The sequence below is a fragment of the Podarcis melisellensis genome (assembly GCF_964234715.1).
Source record: "Podarcis melisellensis genome assembly, chromosome: 2".
In the NCBI taxonomy this organism is placed as follows: domain Eukaryota; kingdom Metazoa; phylum Chordata; class Lepidosauria; order Squamata; family Lacertidae; genus Podarcis; species Podarcis melisellensis.
In genome coordinates, this window is record NC_138529.1 from 123,177,233 (window position 1) to 123,196,867 (window position 19,635).

Below are 19,635 nucleotides of genomic sequence, written 5' to 3' on the forward strand. Positions count from 1 at the left end.
AAGACAATAATCAGGCATCTGCACAATATGACCAGTCCAACGAAGTTGATGTTGAAGAATCATTGCTTCAACACTGGTGATCTTTGCTTCTTCCAGTACACTGATTTTAGTTCACCTGTCTTCCCAAGTGATGCGTAAGATTTTTTGGAGACACGGTTGGAATCTTTCGAGGAGTTGGAGATGGTGTTTATAAGTGGTCGACATTTTCCAATGTTACACCATTGAGTTGGATTTGCTGCCCTGCCCCCCCCAACACATCCTGTACCAGATGAAGCAGGATTGCCACTTCTTGCAACGGCATGCAGCGAGTTCACTACCTGTACAGGTACTTCTTTGACTGGCAGGAGCTCTTCCATTTCGGCATTGACCAAGGGAAATATATGGCCATGTTCCCAGAGGAGGAGTCCCACATCCAAAAGTGGGACAAGGACTACCTGCAGGGCTCCAAGCCCATGGTGGATGGCTTCTGCTGGGGCCACTACAGGATCCTTGGGCCCTTCTTCCACCTCAGTTTTCTCTCTCCCACACGGACAGACACACATGCAATGCCTGAGGCGGAGGAGCCTCTTCATTTCTCCTCATTGACACCCGAGGAGGAGAGAGAGAAGGAAGAGGGTGGCACTATAAAGGATTATTTTGAAATCCATTTGAATAAATGAATTTAAATACTGGATGGAATGCAGGCAAAGCGGTGGTGAAAGGTTCTTTTTAATAAAGCAAAATGCCTTTCTAAGAAGCAGACAGAAGCTCCAAAAGCAAGAGATATAAAAAAAATTACGCAAAGTGAAAATAAAACCCCCGATAGACGAGGGAGCCCAGGGAAACTGCCGCCTGGTCTGCCAGGAATCGGCCTCCTTGGCGCCTGAAACTGAGGCGAGGCTCAGATTTTGAAGGGCGAAAAGGCGGGAAAAGGCGGGAAAACCCGTTTCCCTCAGAGAAGCCGCTGCCGCCTTCCCGACGGAGGGGCGGGGCCAGGTCTGTTTCGTCACTGGTCCTTGCCCCGCCCTTCCTCCGCCTCCCCCTTGCCCCGCTTCCTTCTCTGAGGCGTCCGGGTCGCCCGCATGGAGCATGCGCAGCTCCTCAGAGCTTCCTCTGCCCTAATGTGCGCTCGGCTCGCCAAGGGTTAATAGGAGCCGAGCTGGAATCCTAGAGAGGCCAGAAAGTGGGGGCGGGGGTCCCAGGTCCTCCAGAGCGGAAGCCCCTCCTCCTCCGTCCTCTGCCCAGGCTGCCTCGGTGGCCCCTCCTGAGATCCAGTGAGTCTCCTCTCTCTTCCCCTTTGGGGCGGCTGGGGGAGAAGGGGGAAGGCCCTGGGCTGCAGGGGGAGGATACTCAGGGGGGTGGAGAAGACCCCCAAGGCAGGGAGCATCCTCCCCCCCTTCCTCTCTGTTCAAGCTGCTGCTCCTCTCTGTCTGCCAAGGGGGTCCCACCCTCCCCAGAAGAAAGCCTCTCTCTGTGGGCTCCTTCTCTCCATAGAGGGGAAAGCTGGGTGCCTTCCGTTAGGCAAGGGTTAAAAGGAACTAAGCTGGATTCCTAGGGAAGGGAGGACAGAAAGGGGGGGAGGGAGAGGACCCCCAGAGCTAAAGCCCCCCCCCCGTCCTTGAATGGGGAGGGTGTTACTTGGTCATGGGTATGTGCACAAGTTGGGTGAAGATTTCTTCATCACAGGGGACTGTACAATATGGTCCTCAGGGTCCCTTCCCATTAAATAGTTCTCCTATTGTAAATCCTCTCCCATCCTTTGTATATCACAAAATATCGTAATAAATGTGCAGGGATATTTGTGACATATGTTTCATTATTAGTGGCCACTGTAGTGAGTTCCAGGTTCGTGAATTGGCTGGAAAAGAAAAAGGCAAAACAGGAGAGAGAAGAATTAACAGATTAGGAATCCACATCCCATAGTCAGATGCCTTGTCAGGAGCCCTTCAGGTTGTGCTTAGATTAAGTGTAAGAGTCATTTTTCCTCTTCTGCTACCAATGAAACAGCACAAAGTGTTGGTCTACTGATGAATTCGGAGGAGGGGGATTTAAGCAAGGAGAATAATTGCTCTATTGATAAAGAAAAGTTTTTAATGTTTGACGCCTTACTGTGTTTGATGTTCTTATTGGAAGCCGTTAAGGCCACCCAGTCAGATGGGCAGCATAGTAATAGTGGTAGTAGTAGTAATAATAATAATATTACTATTGCTATGCTTAAAATTATATTTAGACCAGCCAGATTCAGCCAAATTCTCATGGTGTGTTTTTTCCCCTTTTGGAGATTATAACTTTTGCTTATATTTATGTTTAGACCAGCCAGATTGAGAAAAATTCTGATGGTGTGTTATTGTCTTTCTGGAGTCTTTATTAAAACAACTTACAATCACAGTAAGTACAGAGTCTGGGTTTTAGTGCAGTGCAGCCTTGATTGCTAGCAAAAGTCACCCAAAGTCACCCAAAAGTTTGGGGACATTTTTCTGATCCTGACAGTGCCAATTTTATAACAAAACAATGCATTTGCTTTGTAGGGTTTGCCAGGAAAAAGGGACTCCTTCTCATCTCTTGGAAGCTTCCTGAAAGCACAGATGGATGAGCAAGACTCGGCTGGACCTAAAGCAGGAAGAAGCCATGCGATTGAAGATGGGAGCAGTGGGGGATTCTGGGAAAACTCTGTGGGGAAGATCCTGGGTAAGGAGGACACCTTCCACTCAGATGTGCAGAGCCAGCAGCTCAGGCAGTTCTGCTGCCAGGAGGCCAAAGGACCCCGAGAGGTATGCAGCCAACTCTACCACTTTGGCTGTCAGTGGTTGAAGCCAGAAAGGAACACGAAAGCTGAGATGCTGGACCTGGTGATCTTGGAGCAGTTCCTGGCTGTCCTTCCACCCGAGATAGAGAGCTGGGTGAGGGAATGTGGAGCAGAGACCAGTTCCCAGGCAGTGGCCCTGGCCGAAGGTTTCCTCCTGAGTCAGGCAGAGGAGAGGAAGCAGGCAGAGCATCAGGTGAGATATATTTTCCTCTGGGTTTTCCCAAGGGGCTCCAAACCAGAGGGAGAGTATCCCAAAATGCATTACTGATATCCGATCCCTTTATGGATAGGATCCAAGGAATGAGATCTGTTAAAGTGTTTAGCTCTGCAAAATCCTTTTCTAATCCTTCTCTCCATTCTCTCTTTTGAATCTCTGTTGCTCTTTCAGGGAAAGAGTCTGATGGCAGAAATGGGTCCTGAATCCTCTGAGGGAGAGAGGACTCCAATGGACACCAGGGAGAGACCACTAGGTAAGGAGGGAGTTATTTCTCTCTTTAGTCACATTGTGGGGATTTATAAACTACTGTAATCTGTTAGTTCTTTTCTGCTGTCTGCGGAGGAGCTGCCGGCTCTGGAAGGGGGGGTGGAGAGCAGGCGGGGGCATGGCTGGCGCACATCCTGGGGGCAGGGCGCCCAGCACGGGGGGGGGGGTGCATGACGCACGTCCGGAAGCGGCCGTGATGGCACCCCACTGGCATGGTGGTGCTGGGGGCGGTACGCTCGCCTGCCCCTCCCATCCTCCACCAGTGGAGGCTGTTAGGGCCAAGTACTCAAAGGAGCAGAGATGTATTTTTACACAACTAAAATATGAAGTTGTACAAATGTCTCAGTAGGATAGACTTCTTCAAAAGTCCATCTGAAATTAGAGATGCAGTCCTGAACATCAGAGAGAAGCAGGCATTCATGGCTTCCCACTTCCCATTGTCTCTGGCAGGTGACCGGATGATGCCATCGGCCATAGAAGGAGAAGCAGCGGCCATAGAAGGAGATCAGGTAGGGGGCATGAAACTTGTAGGGAGAGAGGCCGAGGGGTGGGGCAGCCAGAATGCTTGGAAGAAAGAAATGTGGAGTTCCACCCATTCACACAACTATTAGGACCCATCATTAAAATAATAAAGTAATTCCAGCGAGATGTTAAAATAAGCATTCATACCATGTGGAACAAAACAATCCCATTTAAACAACACAACAATTAACAGGTATAAAACAACAGAGCAATGTGTGGTAGATCATCTTTATGGTGTCTAAGAGAAGGACATTTCCCCTTTTCTTTTAGGGTCTGGTGTGCTTTGAGGATGTTGCTGTTCATTTCACGGACAAGGAGTTGGCGTTGCTGGATCCTGACCAGAAAGCTCTGCATGAGGAGGTCATGGAGGAGAATCATAGACTCCTGGATTCTCTGGGTAAGGCTCTCTGAGGATCATCATATCTTTTTTGAAATTCCATCTCTCTCTCCTTGCGATGAATCTGCAAGGTTTGGCTGGAACTCAATAGCGCTACCTACACCACCTGGAAATCTAACGCCCCCAGAAATTACTTGGAATGGTGGTGTTGTCTGTGAATATCCGTCAGAGTGGGTAGGGAGGTTGAAGTAGCTTCTGCCAGATAGTTTTTTGTATATTTCAGCTAATACCAGCCAACAAAGGCAGTGAACTCCATAGTAAGAATTCACATGTAATTCCCTTCAGTTATTCCTCTTTCACAACGGTTCATTAGCAACGTTGAAGAATGAACAGTTGTGAATGGTTGTTCTTCCTGAGGCTCTAATTAGTCTATCTATATATACTGTATTAGTTTAACAGTACTACTCAATACCTATATAATAACTTATTATAGCCTATAGAATATAGTAACCTACCGTATTTTTCACTCTATAGGATGCACCTAGGTTTTTTTCGGGGGGAATAAAGGGGAAAAAATTATTCCCCCCCCCCAGCCGCGGCTTCAGCGCACCCTGCGCTCCGGGCAGCAGGCTGCTATCCGCAGATATCCGCAGCCTAGGGAGTCCTGCGGGAACTTCCGCAGGGCTCCCTAGGCTGCGGATATCTGCCCGAAGCGCAGGGCGCTCTGCTTCAGCGTGCCCCACGCTCCGTGCAGCAGGCTGCTTTCCGCAGCCTAGGGAGCCCTGTGGGAACTCCCGCAGGCTCCCCAGGCTTGCTGATAGCTTCCGGAAGCCTGGAGAGCGAGAGGGGTCGGTGCGCACCGACCCCTCTTGCTCTCCAAGCTTTAGCGAAAGCATGCATTCGCCCCATAGGACGCACACAAATTTCCCCTTCATTTTTGGAGGGGAGAAAGTGCGTCCTATAGGGTGAAAAATACGGTACTTAGTCTATTACACTGCATTTTTCCACCATTTCTCCGTCTTTAAAAATTATTTTCTCTTTTTATTTCTTTCTCTTATCATATAATTTCTTTTTTTGTTAGAGCATTTATTATTTTTCCGATAAAAAACATCCAATCAACATATCAAATTATAATCCAATAAAAATAAAAAAGATCAATTTGTCTTCCAAATTGTAATTTTGATTTTAAGACTTCCCACAGTCTGAACCTCGAAGTGTATCCAAATCTCAGTCCTGTATCCCTGTACCCTTTCAACTGTTGTTGTTTTTTCCTTGCGCCACTTCATCTTGCTCCATCCATTCCGGGCTTTTGTCCAGCTCTCTGAAGTTTATTATCTTGGCAGCTCCCAAATCATTAATCTTTCCTGTCCAGCTGTTGTCAAAACCTTCCTTTTAAGATTTGTAAATGCAGTATCTTGCGCCTTATTGAGTTGTTCTGAAGCAGACTGTTTGCTGTATTGCAATATATCAGTCATTTGGTGATCAATCAGCCTTCCTGGAAGCTACCCAGTCCCCCCTCCGGGCCCTAGAAGGGGCCTGCTAGACATCCATTTAGCCTTTTCTCTCGTTCATAATGGAAAAAATATTTTGCAAACAGCTGCACTGTATATTATCCAAAATATTGTCTCAAACCGTTGTAGTCAGCCAATAATTAATTCCTGTTTCTCTTAATCAGCGAGGGATTTCAAATTTTCCGTAACTGCATAATAGGGGAGCGCCATTTTAATCCTTTGTTCTCCTCTTTAACAAACATTTCAAGTCTTAAAAAAAGAAGCTGCTCATGAATCCGAATTAGAAATAGAAGTCCTCCTGCACTCATTTTTTTTAGAAGCAATTTAAGTTCTAAATGAGGCTTAGCATGAAAAACCAAATGTTGATCTTAAGAAAGGAGAATAAGAGCATATCAATCACCTCCGCAATCCACACACCATGATGAGGATCTCTTTGAAGTCCAAGCTTATAGACCAGAGACTGTACATTCAGCAGGTCCCCCCCCCCGGCTTTTTCCATTCAGACCATGTGTTTGTTTTTCAAATCTATTTTAATTCCCAAAAAGATGTGTCTGGCTATAGGAGTGACATTGGAGAGTGCCAGCCGTGACCGTGCTCTTTGACCCCATGTCCTGTTGGCTGCACCTTAGTGCACGCTGGCAATCTCGGACAATCCGCGGGTCTTTGAGACAGTCCTCCCCTACCCTGGGGAGGCTGCCAGGGCTAATTACCCTGAATTATCGGCACGGCTGGGGTCCGATCTTGTGGGAGCCAGCCATTCCCAACCGCCGGAAACAGGAAGTCCTCTTATCATATAATTTCCTTATGAATGAATTATCTTTCAATAACATACTAATGTTTAAAAAATAATCGTGTTTTTTTTCATTGCAGGGGGTGATGAAATGGAAATTAATAACAAGGGGGACCAAGAAAGAATCCACACCATAGAGAAGCCATATAAATACTCGGATTGTGAAGATAACTTTAGTCAGAGCTCCCAGACCACTTCTCATCAAATAAATCCCATCACGAATAAACCCTATCAGTGCTTGGAATGTGGAAAAAACTTCATTCAGAGCATTCATCTCACTTCCCATCAGAGAATACATACAGGGGAGAAACCCTATCAGTGCTTGGAATGTGGAAAGAGCTTCAGTCAGAGCTGCTCTCTCACTTTCCATCAAAGAGGTCATACAGGGGAGAAGCCTTTTGAGTGCTTGGAATGTGGAAAGAGCTTCAGTCGGAGCACTTCTCTCACGTCTCATCAAAGAATTCATACAGGGGAGAAACCCTATCAGTGCTTAGAATGTGGAAAGAGCTTCAGTCAAAGTGCACATCTCACTTCCCATCAAAGAATTCATACAGGGGAGAAAACCTATCAGTGCTTGGAATGTGGAGAGAGTTTCCGTTTGAATCGTCATCTCACTTCCCATCAAAGAAGTCATACGGGGGGGAAACTCTATCAGTGCTTGGAATGTGGAAAAAACTTCACTCAGAGCATTCATCTCACTTACCATCAAAGAATTCATACAGGGGAGAAACCTTATCAGTGCTTAGAATGTGGAAAGAGCTTCAGTCACAAAGCTAGTCTTTCTTCCCATCAAAGAATTCATACAGGGGATAAACCTTTTCGGTGCTTGCAATGTGGGAAGACTTTCAGAAAGAGCTCAGATCTCACTTCTCATCAAAGAATGCATACAGGGGAGAAACCCTATCAGTGCTTGGAATGTGGAAAGAGCTTTAGTCAAAGTTCACATCTCACTTCCCATCAAAGAGTTCATACAGGGGAGAAACCGTATCAGTGCTTGGAATGTGGAAAGAGTTTCCGTCTGAATGGTCACCTCACTTCCCATCAAAGAAGTCATACAGGGGAGAAACCCTATCAGTGCTTGGAATGTGGAAAGACCTTCAGCCACAGTAGCCATCTCTCTTATCATCAAAGAGTTCATACAGGAGAGAAACCGTATCAGTGCTTGGAATGTGGAAAGAGTTTCCGTCACAGTAAGACTCTCATTTCCCATCAAATAATTCATACAGGGGAGACACCCTATCAGTGCCTGGAATGTGGAAAGTGCTTCCGTCACAGCTGCACTCTCTCTTCCCATCAAAGAACTCACTGTGGGGAGAAACCATAGCAATTGCTGTGTTGTGATTGTATTTTAGCAGACTTTAATTTGTATCACAACAGTGTTCTTGTGCTTCTTCAACCCAGCAGAGAAGTCAGCCTTGCCTCTCAAATCCATGGAGCGCAAACCTGGTGTCCCATATTATTCATACTCTATATCCAGATCTGCAAGGTGGAATCAATGGCCAAGGTGTTGAATTCAGACTATTCTCTGTGGGAAGGTTAGGTCTAAGAATCTCTTGTTACTTTTCTCCTTTGATCCCTCAAAGTCCTTAGCGCATGCCAGGAGCAAAGAATTGCATCCATGAGGGAGAAGTTCTCTGTGTATTACATGTTCTGAACAGCAGTAAGCAGTTTGTTTGCTCCAGCCAAATCCAGTTCTCATCTGCACACATATGATACATGGAAGGAACCAGGCAGAGGGCCTTTTCGGTAGTGGCGCCTGCCCTGTGGAACGGGCTCCCAGCAGATGTCAAGGCAATAAACAACTATTTTATTTTTAAGTGACAACTGAAGGCAGCCCTCTTTAGGGACGTTTTTAATGTCTGATGCTGTATTGTTTTTAATATTCAGTTGGAAGCCGCCCAGAGTGGCTGGGGAAACCCAGCCAGATGGGCAGGGTATAAATAATTTATTATTATTATTATTATTTAGCCAGACCACTTAGAGGACACCCCCTACAAGCGTCTTTCAATGCTAGTTTCTGTTTTGTTTGTTTGTAATGTTGGCTTTTAACTAGTTTTTAACTTCTTGTGATGCTATTGTTCAGTTTTATGTTTTTGCCTTATCTCCCAGGTCCTGCACCATTGAATAAGACACACAATCCTATAATCTTCAAAATGAATTAATAAATATGCACAATTGTTTGTTGCAAAGTGAACCATTCCAAGCATATAGCACAGTCGTCAAAACAACCACATGAAATAAAAATAAAACATTTCAGAAGTTCCTGAAAGGATGGATCATTGGTCCAAAGACGGGCCATGACGTTGGGCTTTGCTGCTGCCAAAGATGAGTCTCGCAGATCACGGTTCTGTTGGTGATTCATTCCCTGTGCCTGCAGTCATGGGATTGTTGTCTGTCACATGATGGTGTATGTTTTCATTCCACAGTGTGGGAAGAGGCAGAGACAGGATGTTTTGGTATTACTGTGTTCTGTGAAGTAGGGCTATTGTCCTTTGTTCTTTCTCTTTGCTGTCTGATAGAAAGAGGAAGGAGCTACAGCAGAATGCCCTGAGTGTATTATATGTAAATAAATGTAGATTAGCAAGAATGCTGTGCTTCTGAGTTTGTTACGCATCCCTGAGTGTGCTGATGTCTCCAAGGCATCAGTCGCTGTGATGTTTGGGTTGGAGAAAGCTTTTAAAGCTCCCGATCAACCATTAGGGAGAGAACATGCCAGTCGGGCATGCCTACACGAGCGTAGGACGATCCTAACAGGTTCCTGTGCCTGGACTGGGACACCCAGCTTCTATTTTTTTTTTTAAATAATATTTATTAAAGTTTTCAAGAATACAGAAAGAAAAGATTAGGATACATTCAAGGCCTTATTTTCATACGCCCGCTTTCCAGGGCTCCCTCCTTCCCCCACCCCTACCATATTCCCCTATCATATTGTTGGCTCCACAAGCTCTCGATTCTAATTAAAACTTAATTTGTTATAAACCATTCTTCAAATTTAAATTTAAATTTATACAATCCTCATCAATACCCTTAATAAAAAACAAAAATTCTCTCCCTAGGACCCACCGCCTTTCCATTCCACAATTTCCCCCTTTTTTTTTTTAATGATAAAGACACCCCACACAATAGAAATATAAGAAATAAGAAATAAGAAATATAATAGATGAAAGAAAACCAATTCAGAAAATAGTTAACAAGCCTTTGGATTCTAGTTCTCCCCCCCCCGTCCCCGGCCTAGTTTCCCCCTGACCACCAATCCATGTTGTCTGCCTGGAATTCTTAAAGTCCATAAATCACATTTCCCCCCCCCCCAACTCCTTGCTGGCTTTTTCTTTTTATAATTATTTTTACACCATACATAACCTGAAAGCAAATTTATAATTATTTTTAAAATTATTTTTAAACCATTAAACTTCAAATCTTTAATAAAACTCCCCCCATTGTTCTTTCCAAATTGTAGTCCAGTTTCCTCTTGTTCCGCTGCTAAAACGTTCTAGTTCAGAAATTTAATAAGTCTGCAGGATTATTGTTATTCAGGAACAAAAACTTGCGTTCAGTCCCTTTCTTTCTTCAATAGAAAATTCTATTGTCTCCTTTAGTTAAACACCCTGTAGACACAATATTGTTTCCGTTTTGCAGTTTTCCCAGGAGATAACCAGTCCTGTAAAATTCCGATGGTATTTTTCCACTTACGACCTTCTTTGTAATGTCCCGAAACTCCTCTAGGGGGATTGTTGTAACTTTGTTTTCTCTAGTCCAAAAGTCCGATTGTTGTCCATATTTTCGCCATTTTGTATCCAATTTTTAACGGATTGTAACAAATTATAACAAGATTAACCAGCAAGGTCCTCATAATAAAGTCCTCTTTGAATTTCCAACTTTGACAGTTACTTTGACAGCTGTCAAAAATCTCCTTCGCTTTTCGCCAGGCTCTCTCCTCAATACTCTCTCCTCAATCACCCCGGTTCCCAGGGGGGGGTTACATTTCCTTCTCCCTCAATTCTTCCTCCAGCACAGTTCTTATGATTTCCCATCGTGGAATTCTTAGTTTTTGTCAGCGATACAATTCTTTTTGGACCTTGGTCTCCCAGTCCTTGTTTTGGAAGATTTACAATAGGGAGGGGGACTGACTTCCTTTTTAGATCCCCCCCCCCCGCTCGTGTCAAATCCAAAAAAAAATTTTCTCCTTTTAAGCCCGGTTTCCAAATTACTCACGGGTTATTATTGAAAGTCCGAATTCTCAATGGAAGAAGTCAGCGCTCTCCGCCGGATGGCATGCGGCTTCGCTCGGCAGGGATAGCGGTGGACTCAAAGCACCACGCTTCTCCCCGGCACCCGATCCGTAGCCTTTAAAAAGGCTCCTTCACAAGTCGGGAGGGCGCTAGCGGTGCCAGCCGAGTCTCCATGTCCACGGCCTCCGTGGCCGTGGTTTTTAAGGGTCCCCGCATCGCCGGTGCGGTAGGACCCAGCCCCTGCCGAGCAGGCTCCCTCCGGAGCTCGGAGGGAGTCCGCCATTCGGCGATGGCGCCAACCCGGAAGTCCTGGGACACCCAGCTTCTAAACTGGACTTAAACAACCATTGCAGGAATCATATCAAAAGGTTAAAGGGAACCTCTTCAGTCACCCACAACCCATGGGGAAAATCTCCATAACCAAAACCTGTTGTGGTTATGAGGTAGGACCATCCTGCGCCCATAGCACTTGGCCCCTTTGTGGCAGAGTAACACACAGCTTCCAAGTGCGCAGGAGTCCCAGGTCTGGTCCAGGGAATGGAACGAAATTACAGGAAACATCCAAGTACAGACAGAATTCTTTTACTCCTGGTCTCAGGCCTGCTGGCTTGGCCCTGTGACCAGGTGCCTGGGGCTGTGCATCTGACATCAGCGTGCAGTGACATCGGGCACTCATGCCCCCACTGGGCCATGCATGGCCCTGGCGCAAAAGTTGTGGGTGCCCATTGGGGGGATGTGGGGGCTGCCAGGGCCCTGGAGAGCCAGTGCCTATTGTCTGTCTTCCGCGTAATGGTTACAAATCATACATAAATTAAGCATCTTTGCTTCAATACTGGTGATCTTTGCTTCTTCCAGTACACTGATTTTAGTTCACCTGTCTTCTAAGTGATGCATAAGATGTTTTGGAGACACGGTTGGAATCTTTCAAGGAGTTGGAAATGTAAATCATACATTTTAATAAAGCAAAATGCCTTCTTAAAGAAGCAGATAGAAGCTCCAAAAGCAAGAGATATAAAGAGAAATCACGCAGAATGAAAAGAAATCCCCCGATAAACGAGGGAGCCCAGGGAAACTGCCGCCTGGTCTGCCAGGAATCGGCCTCCTTGGCGCCTAAAACTGAGGGGAGGGTCAGGTTTCGAAAGGCGGGAAGTTGGGAAAAGGCGGGAAAAGCCGTTTCCCTCAGAGCAGCCGCCGCCGCCTTCCCGGCGGAGGGGCGGGGCCAGGGCTGTTTCGTCACGGGTCCTTGCCCCGCCCTCCCTCCGCCTCCCCCTCGCCCCGCTTCCTTCTCTGAGGCGTCCGCGAGAGAAGGCCCTGGGTCGCCCGCAAGGAGCATGCGCAGCTCCTCAGAGCCTCCTCCGCCCTCTGTGCGTTCGGCTCGCCAAGGGTTAACAGGAGCCGAGCTGGAATCCTAGAGAGGCCAGAAAGTGGGGGGGGGGTCCCAGGTCCTCCAGAGCGGAAGCCCCTCCTCCTTCGTCCTCTGCCAAGGCTGCCTCGATGGCCCCTCCTGGGATCCAGTGAGTCTTCTCTCTCTTCCCCCTTGGGGCGCCTGGGGGAGAAAGGGGGTCCCAGGCCTGCAGGGGGAGGATACTCAAGTGGGGTGAAGACCCCCAAGGCAGGGAGCATCCTCCCCCCTTCCTCTCTGTTCAAGCTGCTGCTCCTCTCTCTGTCTGCCAAGGGGGTCTCACCCTCCCCAGAAGAAAGCCTCTCTCTGTGGGCTCCTGCTCTCCATAGAGGGGAAAGCTGGGTGCCTTCCGTTAGGCAAGGGTTAAAAGGAACTAAGCTGGATTCCTAGGGAAGGGAGGACAGAAAGGGGGAGGGAGAGGTCCACCAGAGCTAAAGCCGCCCCCTCCTTGAAAGGGGAGGGTGTTACTTGGTCATGGGTATGTGCCCAAGTTGGGTGAAGATTTCTTCATTGCAGGGGACTGGACTATATGGTCCGCAGGGTCCTTTCCCATTCAATAGTTCTCCGATTGTAAATCCTCTCCCATCGTTTGTATATCACAAAATATCGAAATAAATGTGCAGGGATATTTGTGACATATGTTTCATTATTAGTGGCCACTGTAGTGAGTTCCAGCTTCGTGAATTGGCTGGAAAAGAAAAAGGCGAAACAGGAGAGAGAAGAATTAACAGATTAGGAATCCACATTCCATAGTCAGACGCCTCCTCAGGAGCCCTTGCGGTTGTGCTTAGATTAAGTGTGAGTAAGAGTCATTTTTCCTCTTCTGCTACCAATGAAACAACATAAAGTCTTGGTCTATTTGAATTCGGAGGAGGGGGGATTCAAAGGGAGGAGAATAATTGCTCTATTGATGAAGAAAAATTTTAATGTTTGATGTCTTACTGCGTTTGATGTTCATCTTATTGGAAGCCACTGAGGCAACCCAGTCAGATGGGCGGCATAGTAGTAGTAGTACTATTACTAGTAATAATATTTCTATTGCTATGCTTAAGTTTATATTTGGACCAGCCAGATTGAGAAAAATTCTGACGGTGTGTTGTTGTTTTTCTGGAGTCTTTATTTTTCTTTTGTGGAGCTGTAATCAAGTTCAAAAACAGCTTTAAACAATTTACAATCCCAGTAAGCTCAGAGTCTGGGCTTTAGTGTAGTGCAGCCTTGATTGCTAGCTAAAGTCACCCACATATGTCTGGGGACATTTTTCTGATCCTGACAAAGCGCCAATTTTATAACAGAATAATGCATTTGCTTTGTAGGGTTTGCCAGCATCTCTAATTCGGACAGGAAGAACTTTCCAGAAGAAAAAAGGGACTCTTTCTGATAGCTTGGGAGCTTCCTGAAAACATAGATGGATGAGCAAGACTCGGCTGGCCCTAAAGCAGGAAGAGACCATGCGATTGAATATGGGAGCACTGGGGGATTCTGGGAAAACTCTGTGCCGGTGATCCTGGGTGAGAAGGACACCCTCCACTCAGATGTCCAGAGCCAGCAGCCCAAGCAATTCTGCTGCCAGGAGGCTGAAGGACCTCGAGAGGTTTGCAGCCGACTCTACCACCTTGGCTGTCAGTGGCTGAAGCCAGAAAAGAACACAAAAGCTGAGATGCTGGACCTGGTGATCTTGGAGCAGTTCCTGGCTGTCCTTCCACCCGAGATAGAGAGCTGGGTGAGGGAATGTGGAGCAGAGACCAGTTCCCAGGCAGTGGCCCTGGCCGAAGGTTTCCTCCTGAGTCAGGCAGAGGAGAGGAAGCAGGCAGAGCATCAGGTGAGATATATTTTCCTCTGGGTTTTCCCAAGGGGCTCCAAACCAGAGGGAGAGTATCCCAAAATGCATTACTGATATCCGATCCCTTTATGGATAGGATCCAAGGAATGAGATCTGGTAAAGTGTTTAGCTCTGCAAAATCCTTTTCTACTCCTTTTTTCCCATTCTTTCTTTTGAATCTCTGTTGCTGTTTCAGGGAAAGAATATGATGCCAGAAATGGGTCCTGATTCCTCTGAGGGAGAGAGGACTCCAATGGACACCAGGGAGAGACCACTAGGTAAGGAGGGAGTTATTTTTCTCTTTGGTCACATTGTGGGGATTTATAAACTACCGTAATCTGTTAGTTCTTTTCTGCTGTCTGCGGAGGAGCTGCCGGCTCTGGAAGGGGGGGTGGAGAGCAGGCGGGGGCATGGCTGGCGCACATCCTGGGGGCAGGGCGCCCAGCACGGGGGGGGGGTGCATGATGCACGTCCGGAAGCGGCCGTGATGGCACCCCACTGGCATGGTGGTGCTGGGAGTGGTACACATGTCCTGCCCCTCCCATCCTCCACCAGTGGAGGCTGTTAGGGCCAAGTACTCAAAGGAGCAGAGATGTATTTTTACACAACTAAAATATGAAAGGTGTACGAATGTCAAAAGGCACTCAGTAGGGTAGACTTCTTCAAAGGTCCACCTGTAATTAGAGATGCAGTCCTGAACATCGGAGAAAAGCAGGCATTCATGGCTTCCCACTTCCCTTTGTCTCTGGCAGGTGACCGGATGATGCCAGCAAGACCTCGTGCGTCTTTTCATGGTGGAGAAGGAGAAGCAGCGGCCATAGAAGGAGATCAGGTAGGGGGCATGAAACTTGTAGGGAGAGAGGCCGAGGGGTGGGGCAGCCAGAATGCTTGGAATAAAAAAATGTGGAGTTCCACCCATTCACACAAAGATTAGGACCCATCATTAAAATAAAGTAATTCCAGCGAAATGTTAAAATAAGCATTCATACCATGTGGAACAAAACAATCCCATTAAATCAACACAACAATTAACAGGCAGGGGGGAAAACAGCAGTGTTGTAGATCATCTTTATGCTGTCTAAGAGGAGGACATTTCCCCTTTTTTAAAAGGGTCTGGTGTGCTTTGAGGATGTTGCTGTTCATTTCACGGACAAGGAGTTGGCGTTGCTGGATCCTGACCAGAAAGCTCTGCATGAGGAGGTCATGGAGGAGAATCGTGGACTCCTGGATTCTCTGGGTAAGGCTCTCTGAGGATCATCATATCTGTTTTGAAATTCCATCTCTCTCTCCTTGTGATGAATCTGCAAGGTTTGGATGGAACTCAGTAGCGCTACTTACACCACCTGGAAATCTAATGCCCCCAGGAATCACTTGGAATGGAGGGCGATTGGTGGTGTTGTCTGTGAATATCCGTCAGAGTGGGTAGGGAGGTTGAAGTAGCTTCTACCAGATTTGTGTTTTTCTTCTGTTGATTTTGGTTGACTAAAGAGATAACTGACAATGGAGACAGAGAAGATTTCGTAATCGGGCCAAACAAAATTAATTGAATCTCAGGTTCCCGTAAATATTTCAGCTAATACCAGCAAACATAGGCATTTAACTCCATAGTAAGAACTCCCATCTAATTCCCTTCAGTTCTTCCTCTTTCATAACCGTTCATTAGCAACGTTGAAGAATGAACAGTTGTGAATGGTTGTTCTTCCTGAGGCTCTAATTAGTCTATCTATATATACTGAATTAGTGTAACAATACTACTTAATACCTATATGATAACCTATTATAGCCTATAGAATATAATAACCTACTTAGTCTATTACACTGCATTTTTTGCACCATTTCCCCCTCTTTAAAAATTCTTTTCTCTTTTTATTCCTTTCTCTTATAATATAATTTCTTTATTTTGCTAGAGCATTTATTAATTTTCCAATAAAAAACATCCAATTAACATATCAAATCATAATGCAATAAAAATAAAAAAGATCAATTTGTCTTCCAAATTGTAATTTTTATTTTACAACTTCCCATTCTGAACCTCAGTCCAGCATCTCATCGATATTTCCATATCTTAATTTTATCTCTTCAACCTTCTTTGTCTCTGCGATCCTCAATCATGTCAGAAAACAGATAACCCTTTGTCCGTCAAGTGCAGATTTGTTTGTGTAATGTACCCTTTCAACTTTTTTTTTTACTCACACCACATTCATCTAGCTCCATCCGTTCCGGGCTTTTGTCCAGCTCTCTGAAGTTTTAGTAACTTGGCAGCTCCCAAATCATTAATCTTTCCCGTTCAGCTGTTGTCAAAACCTTCCTTTTAAGATTTGTAAATGCAGTATCTTGCGCCTTATTGAGTTGTTCTACAGCAGACTGTTTGCTGTATTGCAATATATCAGTCATTTGGTGATCAATCAGCCTTCCTGGAAGCCACCCAGTCCCCCCTCTGGGCCGTAGAAGGGGCCTGCTAGACATCCATTTAGCCTTTTCTCTCGTTCATAATGGAAAAAATCTTTTGCAAACAGCTGCACTGTATATTATCCAAAATATTGTCTCAAACCGTTGTAGTCAGCCAACAATTAATTCCTGTTTCTCTTAATCAGGGAGGGATTTCAAATTTTCCGTAACTGCGTAATAGGGGAGCGCCATTTTAATCCTTTGTTCTCCTCTTTAACAAACATTTCAAGTCTTAAAAAAAAGAACCTGGTCATGAATCCGAATTATAAATAGAAGTCCTTCTGCACTCATTTTTTTTAGAAGCAATTTAAGTTCAATTTTAGTTAGAAAAACCAACTATTGATCTTAAGAAAGGAGAATAAGAAAAGCATACCACTCACCTCCGCAATCCACACACCACGATGAGGATCTCTTTGAAGTCCGAGCTTGTACACCAGAGACTGCATTCTGCAGGGGTTTTTGTTCAGCTTCCTCAATTCAGATCATGTCTGTTTGTTTTTCAAATCTATTTTAATTCCCAAACAGATGTGTCTGGCTATAGGAGTGACATCGGAGAGTGTCAGCCGTGACCGTGCTCTTTGACCCCGTGTCCTGTTGGCTGCAACTTAGTGCACGCTGGCAATCTCGGACAATCCGCAGGTCTTTGAGACAGTCCTCCCCTACGCTGGGGAGGCTGCCAGGGCTAATTACCCCCATATAAGCCCTGAATTATCGGCACAGCTGGGGTCCGATCTTGTGGGAGGCAGCTATTCCCAACCGCCGAAAACAGAAAGTGCTCTTACCATATAATTTCTTTATGAATGAATAATCTTTCAATAGCATGCTAATACTTAAAAAATAATTGTTTTTTTCATTGCAGGGGGTGATAAAATGGAAATTAATAACAAGGGGAACCAAGAAAGAATCCACACCATAGAGAAGCCATATAAATATTCAGATGGTGAAGATAACTTTAGTCAGAGCACCCAGACCACTTCCCATCAAAGAATACATACAGGGGAGAAACCCTATCAGTGCTTGGAATGTGGAAAGAGCTTCAGTCAGAGCATTCATCTCACTTCCCATCAAAGAATTCATACAGGGGAGAAACCCTATCAGTGCTTGGAATGTGGAAAGAGCTTCATTCAGAGCATTCATCTCACTTACCATCAAAGAATACTGTCAGGGTTTCTGGGAGAGAGGAGGAGATGACAGAGGAGACGGAGAGCGAGTGGGAGGAGGGGCAGAAGGATGAGGAAGAAGATGATGGAATTCTGAGGGAATCCACGAGTCTGAGCAGCGAGTCAGAGGATTCTCAAAAGGGGGTTACCTTAATCAAGCAAAGGGGAGGAGAAGGGAGAAGCGGAGAGGAGCCCAGTGGAAGACAGAGGAAGCAAGAGACGTCTCAGCCGGAACGGAGTAAAGGGGGTGGAGTCGTCAGTCTCTCGGAGGGAGCAGGATTAGGAGAGAACAGAGAGAGGGGGTTGGAGCAGGGTGTTCAGCCGGAAAGGGTGGAGAGCAGAGCAGGGGGTGGTGTAGCGGTCGAAAGAAAGGTCAGCAGCAACGTACGCGCGCCAAGTTCAAACGTAGAGGCGCGCGGAAGTGGAGAGAGCTCAGGGGAGGAGCCCGGCCCTAAAGCCAGAAAGAGGGGGGAAGAGGCGGCAGAGGATTCAGCCTCAGGCGAGTCACGGAGAGAGGGAACCCAGGGGGGCAGGAAGACCCTGCGGAAAAGAAAGGAGAGGAAGAGGTGGTCTAGAGCCAGGCTATTAAGTTGGTGCGGAAGAGGGGAGGAGTCAGAGGGGACTTCAGCGGTCTAACGTGGCAGACGTACGGCCACAATGCTGAACTGTATGAGAAGCAGAAATCTTCAATAAACTTTTCCTGTAAATAAGCTGCAACGGAGTGAGGTCTCTTGTGAGCTGGGACCAGTCCTGGGTGGCCGTGACAGTAAGTCCCCTCTCTGAAAGCAAAAATTTTTTTTTGCGAAGCTCACGAACGGGAGCAGCCATGAGCGCTGAGGAGCAGCTGGTTGCATTGCGGAATCAGGTTACCGCTCTCACATCGGCAGTCATTGCTTCGCAGAAGAAGAATGACGACTTGGAGAAGACGTGCCAGGATTTGCAGGCAAGGTGGGAGCGCGCGGACAAGGCGGGGGCCCCAGGATCCAGAGCGGAGGGCATTGCGCTTGGACGGAGGGGGGGTGCCCTAGTTCCGCATTTTAATGGCAACTTGCAAGACTATCCCAATTTCAGAGCGGACGTTGTATATGCACTGCACTTACTCCGTCACGATTTTAAAGATGAGGAGGAGAGAGTGGGGTTCATTGTTTCGCACCTGCATGGGGAGGCCAGGGCTTGGCTACGCAATTTGTGGCGCGAAGATGGACCGGCCCGTCGCGATTCAACTGCGTTCATCAAAGCGATGGATTCTTGTTTTCAATCCTCTGTGGATGTGGACATTGCGCGCCGTCAAATGCACGGGCTGAGGCAGGGGAAAGCGACTGTGCGCCAATACCACTCTAAATTTTTTGCATTGCTCACCGCCTTAGATTGGCCAAAGGACAGTAAACCGGTCAGAGATCTTTTTTGGGAGGGATTGAGCCCCCCCATCAAGGATGAGATCGCTAGGGGGGACAGACCCCAGACCCTAGAAGACGTGGTGCAACGGGCTTTAGCTCTTGGAATTCGACATGAGGGGCGTCCGTGGCACGAGGAGGACGGGCCCCAAGCGCGTGCGCAAGCAAGGACTCTCCCTTTTGTGCACAGGGACTTCAGCCGTGCGCACCCCTCGCCAATGGGGAAGGACAGAGAGGAGCCAATGGAGATTGGTGGTGCTAGGGCTCAGAAGCCATCCCAGAGCCCTGTCCCTGGTGCAGCCAAAGCGAAGCCTCCTAGAGGAACCAGGAAGTGTTACATCTGTGACAGTGCGCACCATATGGCGAAAGAGTGCCCCCAGAGGCTCCAGAAGCACACTGCAGCGCTGGCAACTGTAACAGCAGAGGTGCAACCAGGGGAGCAGCTTCAGGGAAACGACAGTGCCTGGCTGGAAGCAGAGCTACTGGGGCTCAGCCAGGCGGATCTGTAGACAAGCCCCCAGCATCACTGCAGAGCGTGGACCCTTTGCCTCCCAAACCGGCAGTTCTGCTCACAGCAACACTCCAGTTGCCTGATGGGAGACTCCTCGAGGTTCCAATAACGATCGATTCGGGAAGCAACGCCGACTTCATGGGACTGCAGTTCGTTAAGCAGCACAACATGGCGCTCCTGCCTGCAACGACGCCTCTGAACGTGGTCACGGTGGACGGCAGGAAGTTGCTGGGGGGGCAAGTG

General features: G+C 47.0%; 3 protein-coding genes across 8 annotated transcripts in view; all 3 read left to right on the forward strand.

The window, feature by feature from the left end:
* Window positions 1-19,635, forward strand: part of LOC309364565 (uncharacterized protein) — a gene marked incomplete at its 3' end in the record, with an annotated part of 55,436 nt that overhangs the window by 28,682 nt on the left and 7,119 nt on the right. For 4 of the 6 annotated variants that reach the window (XM_081902149.1, XM_081902145.1, XM_081902146.1 and 1 more), the window contains exon 6: window positions 6,510-8,691. In XM_081902149.1, the coding sequence (XP_081758275.1) occupies window positions 6,510-7,753 (1,244 nt within the window). Of the gene's footprint in view, window positions 1-4,061; window positions 4,189-6,509; window positions 8,692-19,635 lie in introns of those variants that run through there. The other 2 variants (XM_081902148.1, XR_014165853.1) reach the window with 2 other exon arrangements.
* Window positions 300-3,880, forward strand: LOC309361483 (zinc finger and SCAN domain-containing protein 26-like; the record flags this gene model as incomplete). The annotated part of the gene is made up of 4 exons (XM_081896544.1): window positions 300-455; window positions 2,508-2,978; window positions 3,174-3,255; window positions 3,720-3,880. The coding sequence occupies 4 exons, from the start codon at window positions 300-302 to the stop codon at window positions 3,878-3,880; spliced, it is 870 nt and encodes a 289-aa protein (XP_081752670.1).
* LOC309363282 (zinc finger protein 213-like) lies at window positions 11,617-17,518 on the forward strand (the record flags this gene model as incomplete). The annotated part of the gene is made up of 7 exons (XM_081899387.1): window positions 11,617-12,172; window positions 12,714-12,858; window positions 13,374-13,879; window positions 14,076-14,157; window positions 14,632-14,711; window positions 14,990-15,116; window positions 17,187-17,518. The coding sequence occupies exons 3-7, from the start codon at window positions 13,466-13,468 to the stop codon at window positions 17,516-17,518; spliced, it is 1,035 nt and encodes a 344-aa protein (XP_081755513.1). The 5' UTR covers window positions 11,617-12,172; window positions 12,714-12,858; window positions 13,374-13,465.